Source organism: Puma concolor, chromosome A2 (assembly GCF_028749965.1).
Source record: "Puma concolor isolate L17-30 chromosome A2, mPumCon1.1.hap2, whole genome shotgun sequence".
NCBI classification, from domain to species: domain Eukaryota; kingdom Metazoa; phylum Chordata; class Mammalia; order Carnivora; family Felidae; genus Puma; species Puma concolor.
In genome coordinates, this window is record NC_141668.1 from 156,789,168 (window position 1) to 156,803,181 (window position 14,014).

Genomic DNA, 14,014 nt, shown 5'->3' on the forward strand with positions numbered 1-14,014 from the left:
GTAGTCTTTTGTGTGTGGATTCTTGTTTAACCATCTTGCTGCTCACTTTGTGTTTTGTTTTGTTACTGTTTCTTTATCTTTGGGAGAGAAAGAGACAGAGCACCAGCAGGGGAGGGGCAGAGAGATCATGACCTGAGCCGAAGTCGTACGCTTAACCGACTGAGCCACCCAGGTGCCCCTGGTTTGTTTTGTTTTGTTTTGTTGTTTTAATTGTTTAATGTTTATTTATTTTTGAGAGAGAGAGCATGAGCGGGGGAGGGCAGAGAGAGAGACACACACACACACACACACACACACACACACACACACAGAATTCAAAGCAGGCTCCAGGCTCTGAGCTGTCCACACAGGGCCCGATGCAGGGCTCGAACTCGTGAACCGCGAGATTGTTTTGGTTTAAAGTCTATTTATTTATTTTGAGATAGAGAGACTGGGAGTTGGGGAGGGGCAGAGAGAGGCAGAGAGAATCCCAAACAGGCTCCACACTGCCAGCACAGAGCCCGACATGGGGCTCGAACTCACCAACCGTGAGATCGTGACCTGAGCCGACACCAAGAGTCGGCCGCTCAACCCCAACAGCTAATCCCTGGTGGTTAGGTGGGGCCAGTGGAACAAAGTACTTTAGGGCGGGAACACCGAAGAAATTGGAGATTCAGCAACTTGTAAACATTTAGCAGTTGGGAAAAGGGAACTATGGGCCTCCTGTCCTGAATATGTCCGTGAGCAGACATACGGATGCGTTTTAGAATCTGCTTCTTTGATTCTTCCCCATCCATCCTTGTGGTCCTTATTGACTTTCACAGTCATGCTAGCTCACACTTCAGGGCCTGACAGAAGGAATCTTTTTAACATTTCATAAAATGAAAATGCGGTTCAAACTGGCCTTATGGCATTGGAACATACCATCATGAATTATTTACAGAGGTTATAAGCTGAGTTATGTGTGTTACTTAATTCTGCAATTCCCATGTTCACAGTCTGTTATCATTTTGCTCCCTCTGTGGCCCTCTTTGAAATCATTCCTTCGCCCAGTGCGCTTTGACTCGATCTGGAGTTAAATGTGAAAGTCCATGTTTTGGGTTGGCAAGAAGCCTTAAAATGGCCATGGTCCCAGAGCGATTTATACATAGATGTGTGCATTTGCTCCAGACCGGGGCCCAGACCGTCCACAGCCTGGTTGTGCGTCTCTAACATGCATCTCTAATATGATGTGTATCTTTGATCATAAAAGGGAAGGGATACAGGGCCACCTGGGAGGCTCAGGCTGTTGAGCGTCCCGCTTCGGCTCAAGTCACGATCTCACGGTTGGTGAGTTCAAGCCCCGCATCGGGCTCTCTGCTGTCAGCATGGGGCTCGCTTTGGAGCCTCTGTTTCCCTCTCTCTGCCCCTTCTCCACTTGCACTCTCTGTCTCTCTCTCAAAAATAAATAAACATTGGGGTACCTGGGTGGCTCAGTCGGTTAAGCGTCCAACTTCGGCTCAGGTCGTGATCTCACGGTCCGTGAGTTCGAGCCCCACGTCGGGCTCTGTGCTGACAACTCAGAGACTGGAGCCTGTTTCAGATTCTGTGTCTCCCTCTCTCTCTGACCCTCCCCCATTCATGCTCTGTCTCTCTCTGTCTCAAAAATAAATAAACGTTAAAAAAAGAGAGACAGAGAAGGATACAGCAGAAAGGTTTGGATATGCACACTGATCACCACGTTAGAAAAATAATTCAAAACACAAGCCCCGAAGATTGTCGATGGCTAGCATCCCCTTTAGAGGATCATTCAGTTACTTTAGAAAATAGACAACTTGCATCGGTGCATATAAATTTCTTTCCTGAAGAGTTTAGGAATTAAGACTAGGAAATGGATGGGTGGGCACAACAGCCCCCTGTTTTGATAGACTGTTCCCCAAGTCGATTTGACTCGGAGTACACACAGGTCCCCTGTAACATTGTTCTTTGAACTTCAGTTTACTGTGTCCTCTAGGATTGCTCTAAGAGCCATGGAAACGGTAAACTTTTTTTTATTATTTTTTTAATGTTTATTTATTTTTGAGAGAGAGAACATGAGCGGGGGAAGGGCAGAGAGAGAAGGAGACACAGAATCGGAAGCAGGCTCCAGGCTCTGAGCTGTCAGCACAGAACCCAACGTGGGGCTTGAACCCACGAACCGTGAGATCATGACCTGAGCCGAAGTCGGATGCTTAAACTGATGGAGCCACCCAGGCACCCCAAAACTATTTTTTAATGTTTATTTATTTATTTTTGAGAGAGAGCAGTAAGGGGCAGAGAGAGAGAGAGAGAGAGGGAGAGAGAGAATCCCAAGCAGGCTCCGAGCTGTCTGAGCAGAGCCTGACGTGGGACTCGATCTCACGAATCGTGAGAGCGTGACCTGAACTGAAATCAAGAGTTGGACGCTTAACGGACTGAGCCACCCAGGCGCCCCTGGGGAACTTTAAATCTGAAGTTCAAATTCAGACTACAGTTTCAAAGTACTTTGACATGACGAATGATTTCTAATGCAGGGTGCCTATTTAGCCATTTTAAACAAACACCTTTCCCTTCTGACATCCTGGAGACCCCTCCCCCCCGGACAGACAGCAGCTGGGACATGTTCTACTCCGTCCTGACTCTGTCGGTGAGAACAAGCCATTGTCATCACCAGGTTCCTGGCCGTGTGTGGAACTCCCTGGGCAGGACGAGGTTTGCAGAGTACTCATCTGGCAAGTGCTGGGCTCCAGGGTCATACCGCATGGCCACAAAACCCGGCCCCACCCCTACCTGGACAAATCCCTTAATCCCTCAGAGCCTCAGTTTCTTCATTTGGAGAATGGGGGATGATGTTAGCACCCACTCTGTGGGGTGGTTGCAGAGATTTTTAAACACCGAATACGAGCACGAAGGCTGCCCGTACTAATCAGTCGCTGAATATTCATTGTAATCATCGCCTGGGCAAGCCAGGTGCCTAGATTCCAGAGGCTTCTCACTCAGGAGAGACTGATTAGTTCCTTGGGTTGTGTCCTGTTTTATGTGGATGTGAGAGATTCGCTCTTTCCAGGTAGGCAGGTGGGTGACTTCCTGCCATTGGGAAGACAGTCTCTTCAGTTCACCAGTAGGTAAACAGACCTGGCCAGGTCGCTGCCAGATGGACATAGGGGGTTCTAAACCAGTTATCCCCTCCACTGTCTGCAGGGCCTCACTGCCCCGGGTCCACCGATTAGTAAGACTCTGAATTTGATGGTATGACAGCCTGGCACCCCCTCCCTACAGCGGACCCCACTAAACAGGTTATGTTGGTGGTGACGCCCAGCTCCTTGGTGTCGATCAGCAACTCACTGCGCGTTGTAAGAAACAGCAGCTCCTGGGCACCTGTGGGGCTTAGTCGATTAAGCATCTGACTTCGGCTCAGGTCATGATCTCACGGTTTGTGAGTTCGAGCCCCGCATCGGGCTCTGTGCTGACGGCTCGGAGCCTGGAGCCTGCTTCCGATTCTGTGTCTCCCTCTCTCTCTGCCCCTCCCCTGCTCATGCTCTGTCTCTGTCTCTCAAAAATAAATGAAGAAAGGAAGGAAAGAGAAGAGAGGAGAGGAGGGGAGGAGAGGAAAACAGCAGTTCCTCCTCCCTTCCGTTGGTTGACTTGACCAACCTTGACGGCCTCCAGGAGGGCAGCTCGGCGTGGCAGAATGGACGGGGCAGGGGTGCTGGGGTCCGACCAGCATGTCCCAGCTGCCTCCCGTGTCTGGGAAACATGGGGAAGTGAAAGTCACTTCTCTGAGCTGCAAAGTGTTGCAGAAATCTAATGAGTCAACACCTACGGAAAGGCATTGATAAGCAGTGAATAGGGCCAGGCCAGGGCAGGGAAGGCGTGGAAAATCTAAGGAGGCCTCCTTGCTCGCACAGCCCTGAGAGCGAATGCCTCCTTCAGGTTTGCCCCAAGGTGCCTTACCGGCCTCACCCTCGCCCCCGCCCAGCCCTGGGCTTTAGACTGTCAACAGCAATAGCAGCTAACCTTGATCGACTACCTGGCACATTAATACTTCTTTTCATCCTTACCACGGCTCTTGTATTATCCTCATTGGCAGATGAGGAAAGCGAGGCACAGAGAAGCTAAGGAATTTGTCCAAGGACACACAGCCGGTAGAGCCAGGAATCCATCCCACGCAGGGAGATTCTAGAATCTAAGCTCTTAACCATTGTGCAAAGCTGCTAAGTTATGCTGGTCCCCTGGGGGAAGCCCAAATTCCCTGGCCGCAACCACGCCCCTTCCCAGCCTGTCCCCTGCCTCTGTCTTCTCTGCCTCTTCTACCCACATTTCCCTGGGCCTCCAGCCAAAACAAGCTCCATGGAGTGGCCCCAAGGGAGCCACGTTCTTCATACCTCTGTCCTCGCACCTGCTCTTGGCCTCCCCCGATCCTTCCCGACACCCATCTCGCTGTCCCTGACTGGCAAACTCCTATTTATTTTTCAAGACCCATCTTAAGTCGTGCCTCCTCTGTGAAGCCTTCCCGGACCACCACCCCTAGACAGTTAATAGCTGACCCTCAGTGTCCCCAGAGTACCTTGACTTTCCTTGGTGCCTAAGGTTACTGACTATCAGGTAGGGTCTGGTGGGGCAGACAAGCAAATGTATATTCAACGTACACGAATTCAGCTACTGCTTCCTGCAGGGAATAAAAGCAGGAGAGATTGTATAAATGGTGTGAGCGTCCCCACAGGGTGGATGCGAGGTGTCCCTTCTGCTGGTGTCACTTCCTCGGGCTCCCATGATCCCATGCCCTGAGGGATCACCCACAATTTAACAAAACGTGTTCTGCAAACCCGGCCCCTAAGACCAAATCGCTGCTTTGTCTGGTGCTCGACCTGAGAGGCAGGGATCCGCGCCACGGATGAGCAAACGCCGGCCGCAGCCAGCAGACTTGAGGGAGGGATGTTGACGTGCAATGTGACACCTTCCTCAGAGAGGACACGGCTGTGGTGGCCGGAAGTGCTTTTCCCCTTATGGGCTTGCTTGGGAATCGGACTCCCACGCAGGCTGTGACTGATCAGCCATGCTGATTCACGATTATGCCACTTGGCTTCTGCGTTCGGTCTCCCTCGACATCCTGGGCTCTCCTGCAGGGCATCATAGGTGTCTCCTGGTGCCCAGGCTGGGCCCGGGCCCTGCTGGGAGCTGCTTGGTGTCGGGGGCGGACAGAGAGTGAGTGGAAGTCAAGCCCCACCCCCCCCGGGAACCACACCCAGAATTGAGGCAGCTGGTTATGACCCATCGAAAAAGTTTTAAATCACATTCGTCAGTCTTTTAAACTGTATTTCAGGGACGCCTGGATGGCTCAGTTGGTTGAGCGTCCGACTTCGGCTCAGGTCGTGATCTCACAGTTGGTGAGTTCGAGCCCCACATCAGGCTCTGTGCTAATAGCTCAGAGCCTGGAAACTGCTTCAGATTCTGTACCTCCCTGTCTCTCTCTTCCCCTTCCCCACTCACAGTCTCTCTCTCTCTCTCAAAAATAAATAAACATTAAAAAAAATTTTTTAAACAAAAAAACCCTGTATTTGACAAATCTGGGAGCAGATAAGTCCCCTGATGTGTATCTGGTGGAATCCCCTTCTTTGGGTTTATTTTCCTTGCCTTGTCTTTCCCTTGCAAAGAGATAGGATGGCAGGGAGAAGAAAGAACAGGGGTGTTTGTATAATATCCTGTGATACGGTGATTAATGAATGGTGATTAAAACAATTGGAAATTTCCGCCTGAGATGCCGCTGGTGAGGCAGAAACTAGCGAAGTTATCCTAATAAGGAGTGGTCGGAAGGCAGGAGAGTGAGGAGAGGTGTGATTCATGACCCCAAGCCCGTCGCCTGCAAGCTTTCCCGAATGCCCGGAGCCCGCGAGCCCGCTCGCTGCTTTCCACGAGGCTGGGCTTGACTTGGCTTGGATTTCTTTCCACTCGGAAGACCTGGAAATCACGCCAGAATCTGGAGCTTTGTCTGAGTTTCTGTGAACCTGGGTAATAGATCTTCCAAAATTACTACACCAGCGAAATACCAAGTTCCTGGGGAGGCAAAAGAAAGAGATGGTGAAGAAGAAAAAGCCCAACCACTTTCTTTAAATGTGTATTTATTTTTGAGACAGAGAGAGACAGAGTGTGAGCGGGAAGCAGGCTCCAGGCTCTGAGCTGTCAGCACAGAGCCCAATGAGGGGCTCGAACTCACGGACCGTGAGATCATGACCGGAGCCGAAGTCGGACGCTCACCTGACTGAGCCACCCAGGCACCCCCACCCCCACCCAACCACTTTCTGTAAATTACAGCACGTCTGTCAAACACTCAGATGTGCTGACCCGGGGGGCGGTGGCCGGGGTGGGAGGCTGAGATTTATTCCGCGGTGTTGGAATTTCCGATTTCATGGTATGATTAATGGTGGGGAATGCAGAAGACAGAAAGGTGCACGCAACATGACGTTCTCAAACTCCGAGCATCTGTGATGAGTTTTAAGTGATTTCACTCAAGCAATGAGGGGTCTCTCTGCCACTGAATGGAAGGGCTGGGGGCGGGGGAGGCGGAGAAGGGGGTGATTCTGGATTTCAAGTGGGTACAAAGCTGGGTCATCAGCCTCTCGCTCCCCATCTCCCCCTTCTGCTAATATATTCATCACTGAAGATGAGGAGGGCTGTCCTGTGGGTAATGTGTCCTTGGCTGTGACCTTAGGAAACAGCCTGTCATGTAAATCTTCCCCTCCTGCTGCAAAGGTGGGTGGGCCTTGGCTTTCTTGCACGTGTTTCCTGTGGGCGAGGAAGCCAGGTGGAGATTCTCTGGTCTGGGGTACTAAAGGAGAGCTATGAACCACTGCTGGGCAGTAGAATGTGCTGGGGGGCGGGGGGGGGGGGGGGGGGAGGTCACCTGGGAGGCAGAACAAAGAAACATTGTGAGATGATAAAGTACAACTGAAGTGAGTCATTGAACCCTTTCAAAGCTTCATCTTCTTTGTTTGCAGAATGAGTTAGAATGTAAATCTAGGTTATTTTGACCCAAAATAAAAAATATAGGGGGGCCTGGGTGGCTCAGTCAGTTAAGCGGCCGACTTCGGCTCGGGTCATGATCTCACGGTCCGTGGGTTCGAGCCCCGTGTCGGGCTCTGTGCTGACAGCTCAGGGCCTGGAGCCTGCTTCCAATTCTGTGCCTCCCTCTCTCTCTGACCCTCCTCTTCTCGCACTCTGTCTCTCTCTCAAAAATAAATAAACATCATATGTACATGTAACAGAGGTAGCATTAGCGATTTGTGAAGGAAGGATTGGTGTATTCAATAATTAGAGCTGGCTTTCCATATGGAAAAAAAAATAGTAGAAGTGAATCCCAGCAGAGACAGAAAAAAAGTGTTTCCAGTAGAAATCCCTAGGTCCGATTGGGACTTCATCATTCTTAAAACCCTCCAGAGGCCTTTTAGAAACCCCCAATCTGGACTGTTAACTCCGTGGGGGCAGGAACTCCAGCAATTTTTGTCATGGAATCATGTGTACCAAGTATGGTTTCCTAGAACATACTATTAACCCAGACGATGTTTGTTGAATGAATACGTGATTTCATAGATTCTGAAAGAAAAAAACTTTGCTAAAAAAGATTGTCCACTTTTCCCGGACTGTCACTAATAGTAAAACAGATTGTTGTATACCCAGAATTAGTTGGGGGTACTGACCTGCCTGGAAGCAGGAGAGAAAAGCTGATGGGGTGCCTGGGTGGTTCAGTCATTTAAGCATCCAACTTCAGCTCAGGTCATGATCTTGCGGTCCGTGGGTTCGAGCCCCTTGTCCGGCTCTGTGCTGACAGCTGGAGCCTGGAGCTTGCTTCGGATTCTGTGTCTCCCTCTCTGCCCCTCCCCACGCACACTCTGTCTGTCTCTGGCTTCAAAAATAAATAAATATTTTTTTTTTTCATTTTTTTAAAGGAAAAGAAAAGCTGAGTGGAGGCATTGTAGTGAGATCAGCTTTGTTCTCCAAATCTAATTTAGGGATATTTTAAAATATTACACATGCCACGAGAGAAACAAGGCCCACCCCCAAGATTTTATTTAGCAATATTTTAACTGTGGTCACGACTACTCCTTTAGTCATTTATTAAGTGCCTACTTTATGTAGTAACACAATCTTCCTAACACACGTTTTTTTTCCTCTTTTTAGTTTATTAAGGCATAAGTTCCATATAATAAACTTCACCAATTTTAAGTGTACAGTTTGATGAGTTGTGGCATTAGTGTGCAATGCGCAGTCACCTCCATGGTCAAGACACAGAATGGTCCTCCCATCCTGCAAAGACTCCTCTGCCCCCTGGGACCCCAGCCCCTGCCCCCACCTCCAGCATTAGGCAACTGCTGGGCTGCTTAGGGTCTAACACTTAATTAAAATAACCGTAATAATTATAGAGTCAGGATGTGTTTTTTTTTACTGCTTGTTTGTTTTTGAGAGAGAAAGAGCAGGAGCAGGGGAGGGGCAGAGAGAGAGAGGGAAACAGGGGATCCAAAGCAGACTCCGAGCTCACAGCACAGAGCCCGACGCGGCCCTCGAACCCACAAACTTCGAGATCGTGACCTGAGCCGAAATCAGATGTTTAACCAACTGAGCCACCCAGGTGCCCCTGGTGTCAGGAATTTTGAAATAATGCTGTGGCCAAAGGGTGTAAACAGAGACAGAAGAGAAGTGAGAATGGGGAGGAAGGTGATAACCTGGCTAAGCTGGGCTGCAGTCCAGACACTGGGTGCAATGAATTAGCCCCACCAGAGACCCGGGGTCGGAGGCCGTAGAGAGCATGCCATGCCTCCCGGGACTGGGTGTTCCAGGAATTTTTTTTTTACCAATAACGTGGTAAGACGTTTTCACGACTACAGAAAAAGAACACAAGGTTGACATATACCGCTTGCGTGGAAGCCTGGCAACTGGGTTTCCGAACACGCATCTGGATTCATTTTAAGTTTGTTTTTTTTTTTTAATTTTTTTTCAACGTTTTTTATTTATTTTTGGGACAGAGAGAGACAGAGCATGAACGGGGGAGGGGCAGAGAGAGAGGGAGACACAGAATCGGAAACAGGCTCCAGGCTCCGAGCCATCAGCCCAGAGCCTGACGCAGGGCTCGAACTCACGGACCGCGAGATCGTGACCTGGCTGAAGTCGGACGCTTAACCGACTGCGCCACCCAGGCGCCCCTCATTTTAAGTTTTTATTTAGTTTTGAGAGAGAGAGAATGCACAGGTGCACACAAGCGGGGGAGGGGCAGAGAGATAGGGAGACAGAGGATCTGAAGAGGGCTCTGCACACACAGCAGAGAGCCTGATGCAGGGCTCAAACTCACGAACCACGAGATCATGACCTGAGCCGAAGGCAGCCGCTTAACCGACTGAGCCTCCCACGTGCCCCTGGATTCATTTTAACCTGATGTCTTAGAGAGCCCCCGAGCCTTCAGATCCGTCCCTGAAGATTTTAAACGTCACTTCAGCCTCCATGGGGACAGCAGGCACTGTCTGGATCCCGAGGCCACCACCGAAAAGGACAGGGAAATTCCTGCTGCCTTCCAGTAGGAAGTTGCTCCCGTTCTGATCATAGGAGGCGAAAACAAATAAACACTCTCAAAGACTAGAGCAGGGAGGGACATAAAAGCAGGAAGACTGGGGGGGGGAGGAGGGGAGCACTGGAGGAGGCTGGTCAGGGAAGGTCACTCTGAAGACATGACCTTTGAGCTGAGACTGGAAGGACCAAAAGGACCCAGCTCTTGCTAGAGAAATAGCTTCATAGAAACCAGGACCAGCACGCGCAAAGGCCCTGGGGATGGGAAAGAGGTTCGTGTGGTCAAGAAAGAAGGCAAAGGTGGTCACTGAGCACGGTGACCAAAGCAGAGAGGGGTACAAGCTGAAGTTGGAGAGATTAAGACATTTTGCTCCAAAAATGCAAACCGAGGCCGTCTTGAAAGCAAAGTCAGGAAGGCACCTGAGCTGGTGTCCTGGCGCCCTGAGGCATGTGTCGCTGCCGGGCAGTAGCTGGGAATGCGTACAGTTGCAAGGTCACTTCTTTCTCAGGTACTGATCACAGACTGGGAGCTGGCAGGAAATGGTTGATTTTTTCTGGCCTAGCCCCCTCCTTTTATAAATGGAGGAACGGAGGCCCAAAGAGGGTAAAGTTCTTACCGATAAAAATGGACAAGATATTTGCAGTTCACTATCACAGACCGAGGGATCAACTTCCACACTACGTCAAGAGCGGCTGGCTGGTCAGGCCAGAGCAGAGCGAACAAGGGGGAGAGAGGTTCAAGAAGAGGCTGACGGAAGTCCCAACATTTTATCACGTAGCTGCTGGCCTGGGGAATGCAAGTGGGTTCATACCTTCCCACGGGAGGAAAGTGCATGTAGCCCTCATGCAGGCTAGCAGTTTTGATCCAAATGAAGCAAGGGGCTGGTCAAAAAACTAGAAGGAACTCACTTGTCACCCAACAGGTGCATGGAAATAAATACACCATGGTCTATACAGATAATACAACACTACTTAGGAATAAAAAGAAACAAAGTACTAATCCCTGAGGGAACAGTGGATTGATCTCACAAACGTGCTAAGCAAAGAAACCAGGTACCAAAGAGAATATACTGTAGGATTCTGTTTATATGAAGGTCTGGATCGGGCAAAACCAACCGATAAGTTTTCTGGGACCAGAAGCCGAAGTTGACTGCAAAGGGACATTAAAGGAACGTTTAGGGACCACGAAAATTTTTTAGATCTTGATTGTGATAGTGGTCATGTGTATATACATCTGTCAAAACTCTTAAAATGAGTGGGTCCTTTTTAATGTACGTAAACTACAGCTCAATAAAGTTGATTTTATTTATTTTTTATTTTGAGAGAGAGAGTGCCCGAGAGAGACACAGCACGTGCTCACGTGAGCAGGGGAGGGGCAGAGAGAGGGGGAGAGAGAGAATCCCAAGCAGGCTTCACGTTCAGCACCAAGCCCTAGGTGGGGGCTTGAACCCATGAACCATGAGGTCATGACCTGAACTGAAAACAAGAGTCAGACGCTTAACCAACTGAGCCACCCAGGCGCCCCTTAATAAATTTGCTTTTAAAAAGTTTTTTTTTAACATTTATTCACGTTTGAGAGACAGAGAGAGACAGAGTGAGAGCAGGGGAGGGGCAGAGAGAGAGGGAGACACAGAATCCGAAACAGGCTCCAGGCTCTGAGCTGTCAGCACAGAGCCTGACACAGGGCTCGAACTCATGGACCGTGAGATCATGACCTGAGCTGAAGTCAGATGCGTAAATGACTGAGCCACCCAGGTGCCCCAAAATAAATTTTTTAAAAGGGTGGGAAAAGCATAGCTGGTTAGATTGCTATTGATTCATTGGCTGAAGACTTACTGGGCACCTTCCATGGGCAAGTGCCATAACAGGTACTAACCGTCCTTTGTGCCAGAACGTGGTGGAACAGAACACCCACATCAGCCCCGCACGTCTCTCCACGAGCCCCTGGGTTCCCTCCACGGGACTCCCCTACACATGACTGCCCCATCATCCACTGCCCCCAGGCCGTCAGCTACTCAGTGACCCCAAATCAGGATCCAAGTCACAGAAGGGGCCGAGATGGCACTTGTTCATGAATCAGGGCCCCGTCCTGACCGGTACGTACCCCTCTGTTCAATGATCAACCGCCGTCTCGCCGGCTTGGTGTTGTCCATTCAGATCATTTTGCAGAACCCCAGTCTACGGTATTAGCGCTCTTCAGCTCTTTCAAAGTTGGTTGACACACCATGTTTGTATCTAATTTCTGCAAACATTTTCCTAGCCTCCACTACTAAATATAGGCATATCCTGGGCATGTGAAGCGCTCAGGGCAGGAGACAGCGGCTCGTTGCAAACAAATATGTCCCTGTGTACATAGACTGTACGTGGACTTTCGTCTCTGGTCATATTGAGAAGAGGTGTGACAGTGTCTCTGATTGCTGTTTATGCTGCATAGATGGGGTACGTGAATATATACTGCTCAAGGCATCTAGGATGTGGTGCAGTGTTTTTAATTTTTAGAAACATTAATAAAGCAAACAAGAGGGGTGCCTGGGTGGCTCAGTCGGTTAAGCATCCGACTTCGGCTCAGGTCATGATCTCACAGTTCGTGAGTTCAGACCCCGCATTGGGCTCTGCGCTGACAGCTCGGAGCCTGGAGCCTGCTTCGGATTCCGTGTCTCCCTCTCTCTCTGTCCCTCCCCCACTCATGCTCTGTCTCTCAAAAATCAATAAACTTAAAAAAAGGTTTTTTTCAATAAAGCAAACAAGAGATACTTGTCAGCACCCCATCGGCCATAGCCTGGCACTTTCCCATCGGTAAGGACAGCACTGACATTTTATTTTACATCACTCTCCTTCTCAGACCAGGAGGGAGGGAACAAAGGTGTCAAAGTGGGGGGCTCCCTGGACCAGCGGGGGGGAGGGGAAAGCAGCACGTTTGGAGATCTAAAGCCTCCTGCTCACTCCCATTTTTCTTCCTTCTTCCAGAAGCTTCCGAGATTGCTGTGCCACACGGAAGTGGCATTACAGTTCTCATAAAACCTGGGACCCCCACGCTGCCGGTGAAACCCTGTTACATCATCAGTACTAAAGGACACTTAACCACATTGACCATCAAATCCGGAGAAAAGGCGGTCTTTTCCTTTAACTGCCGGGACCCAGAGAAGCACTTTGTCATCGAGATCCAGAAGAATATTGGTAAGTACACACTCGTGACCTGTTTGGCCTCCCTGCCTCTCTTTCCGGTGCTGAGCCGGTCTCTAATGCTAGGGAGGTAAGAGCTGTTCTGAAACTCCACACTCTGTTTAGCTGTTATGTGGCCACGTATGGTTTTGAGTGCTTTACACAGGTTAAGGTCTTGAATCTCCAAAACAGCCTTGTGAGAAACTCACCAAGACGGTAACTTGTCTAAAATGACATAGCGACTAAAGCAGCAGGACAAGCACTGAGGTATTCTGGCCCCAGGATTTGCCTGCCACCACTGTGCTGCATGGTTTCTATTCATTCATTCATTCATTCATTCATTTAGAGCATGCACTCGAGTGCACAAGATGGGGAGGGGCAGACGGGGGGAGGGAGGAGACAGAGAATTCCAAGCAGGCTCCCCTTGGTCAGGGCAGAGCCCAAGGCGGGTCTCAGTCTCACAAACCATGAGATTGTAACCTGAGCCAAAATCAAGAGTCAGACAACGAACAGACTGAGCCTCCCCCAACCCCCGCAGGCACCCCACCACACTGTTTCTTGATAGAACTTCAGATCTTCAGGTCTGGGATGCTCCAGCTGATGTGCTAAAGTGTTTTTCAACTGAGGTTCAAAGTTTTTAAACGAAAACCTTAAAGCTAATTTAACTCAAATTTCAACTAATTTATTATTTTTTAATTTTTTTACCATTTATTCATTTTGGAGAGACAGAGAGAGACAGAGTGTGAGCTGGGAAGGGGCAGAGAGAGGAGATACAGAATCCGAAGCAGGCTCCAGGCTCCGAGCTGTCAGCACAGAGCCTGACATGGGGCTCGAACTCATGAACCGTGAGATCATGACCTGAGCCGAAGTCGGACACTCAACCGGCTGAGCCACCCAGGCGCCCCTCAAATTTAAACTAATTTAATTGTAGGCTAAAATTTTGCCAACAAGGAGCAAAAAGCAAGGAGTTGGAAGACAAAGAAATTGGAGGGGCGCCTGGGTGGCCTAGTCGGGTGGAACGTGCAACTCTTGATCTCAGGGTTTGAGTCCCATGTTGGATGTAGAGATGACTTAAAAATAAAATCTTTTTAAAAAAAGAAAAGGAATTGGAGGGTTGAGCAGATAAGGGTGGAGAGGTGGGTCCGCGAAGCACGATGGGGAAAAACAGAATTTTTGAGGCTGAGGGATCTGGTCTGGCTTCAAGCTTCAGGCTCCTGGTCATGTGAGCTCATCACGTGGCTTTGTATAAGTCACTTAACTGCTTTGTGACTTAGTTTTTTAGTCTGTGAAATAAGAGTCATTGTACCAACCAGTAGGGTTCTCA

At 49.6% G+C, this 14,014-nt stretch overlaps 1 protein-coding gene across 1 annotated transcript in view; it reads left to right on the top strand.

Moving 5' to 3' along the window:
- CDCP1 (CUB domain containing protein 1) overlaps nt 1–14,014 on the top strand; it is a 57,441-nt gene that overhangs the window by 17,468 nt on the left and 25,959 nt on the right. The window contains exon 2 of the mRNA XM_025916539.2: nt 12,496–12,705. Coding sequence (XP_025772324.2) covers nt 12,496–12,705 — 210 coding nt within the window. The remainder of the gene's footprint in view (nt 1–12,495; nt 12,706–14,014) is intronic.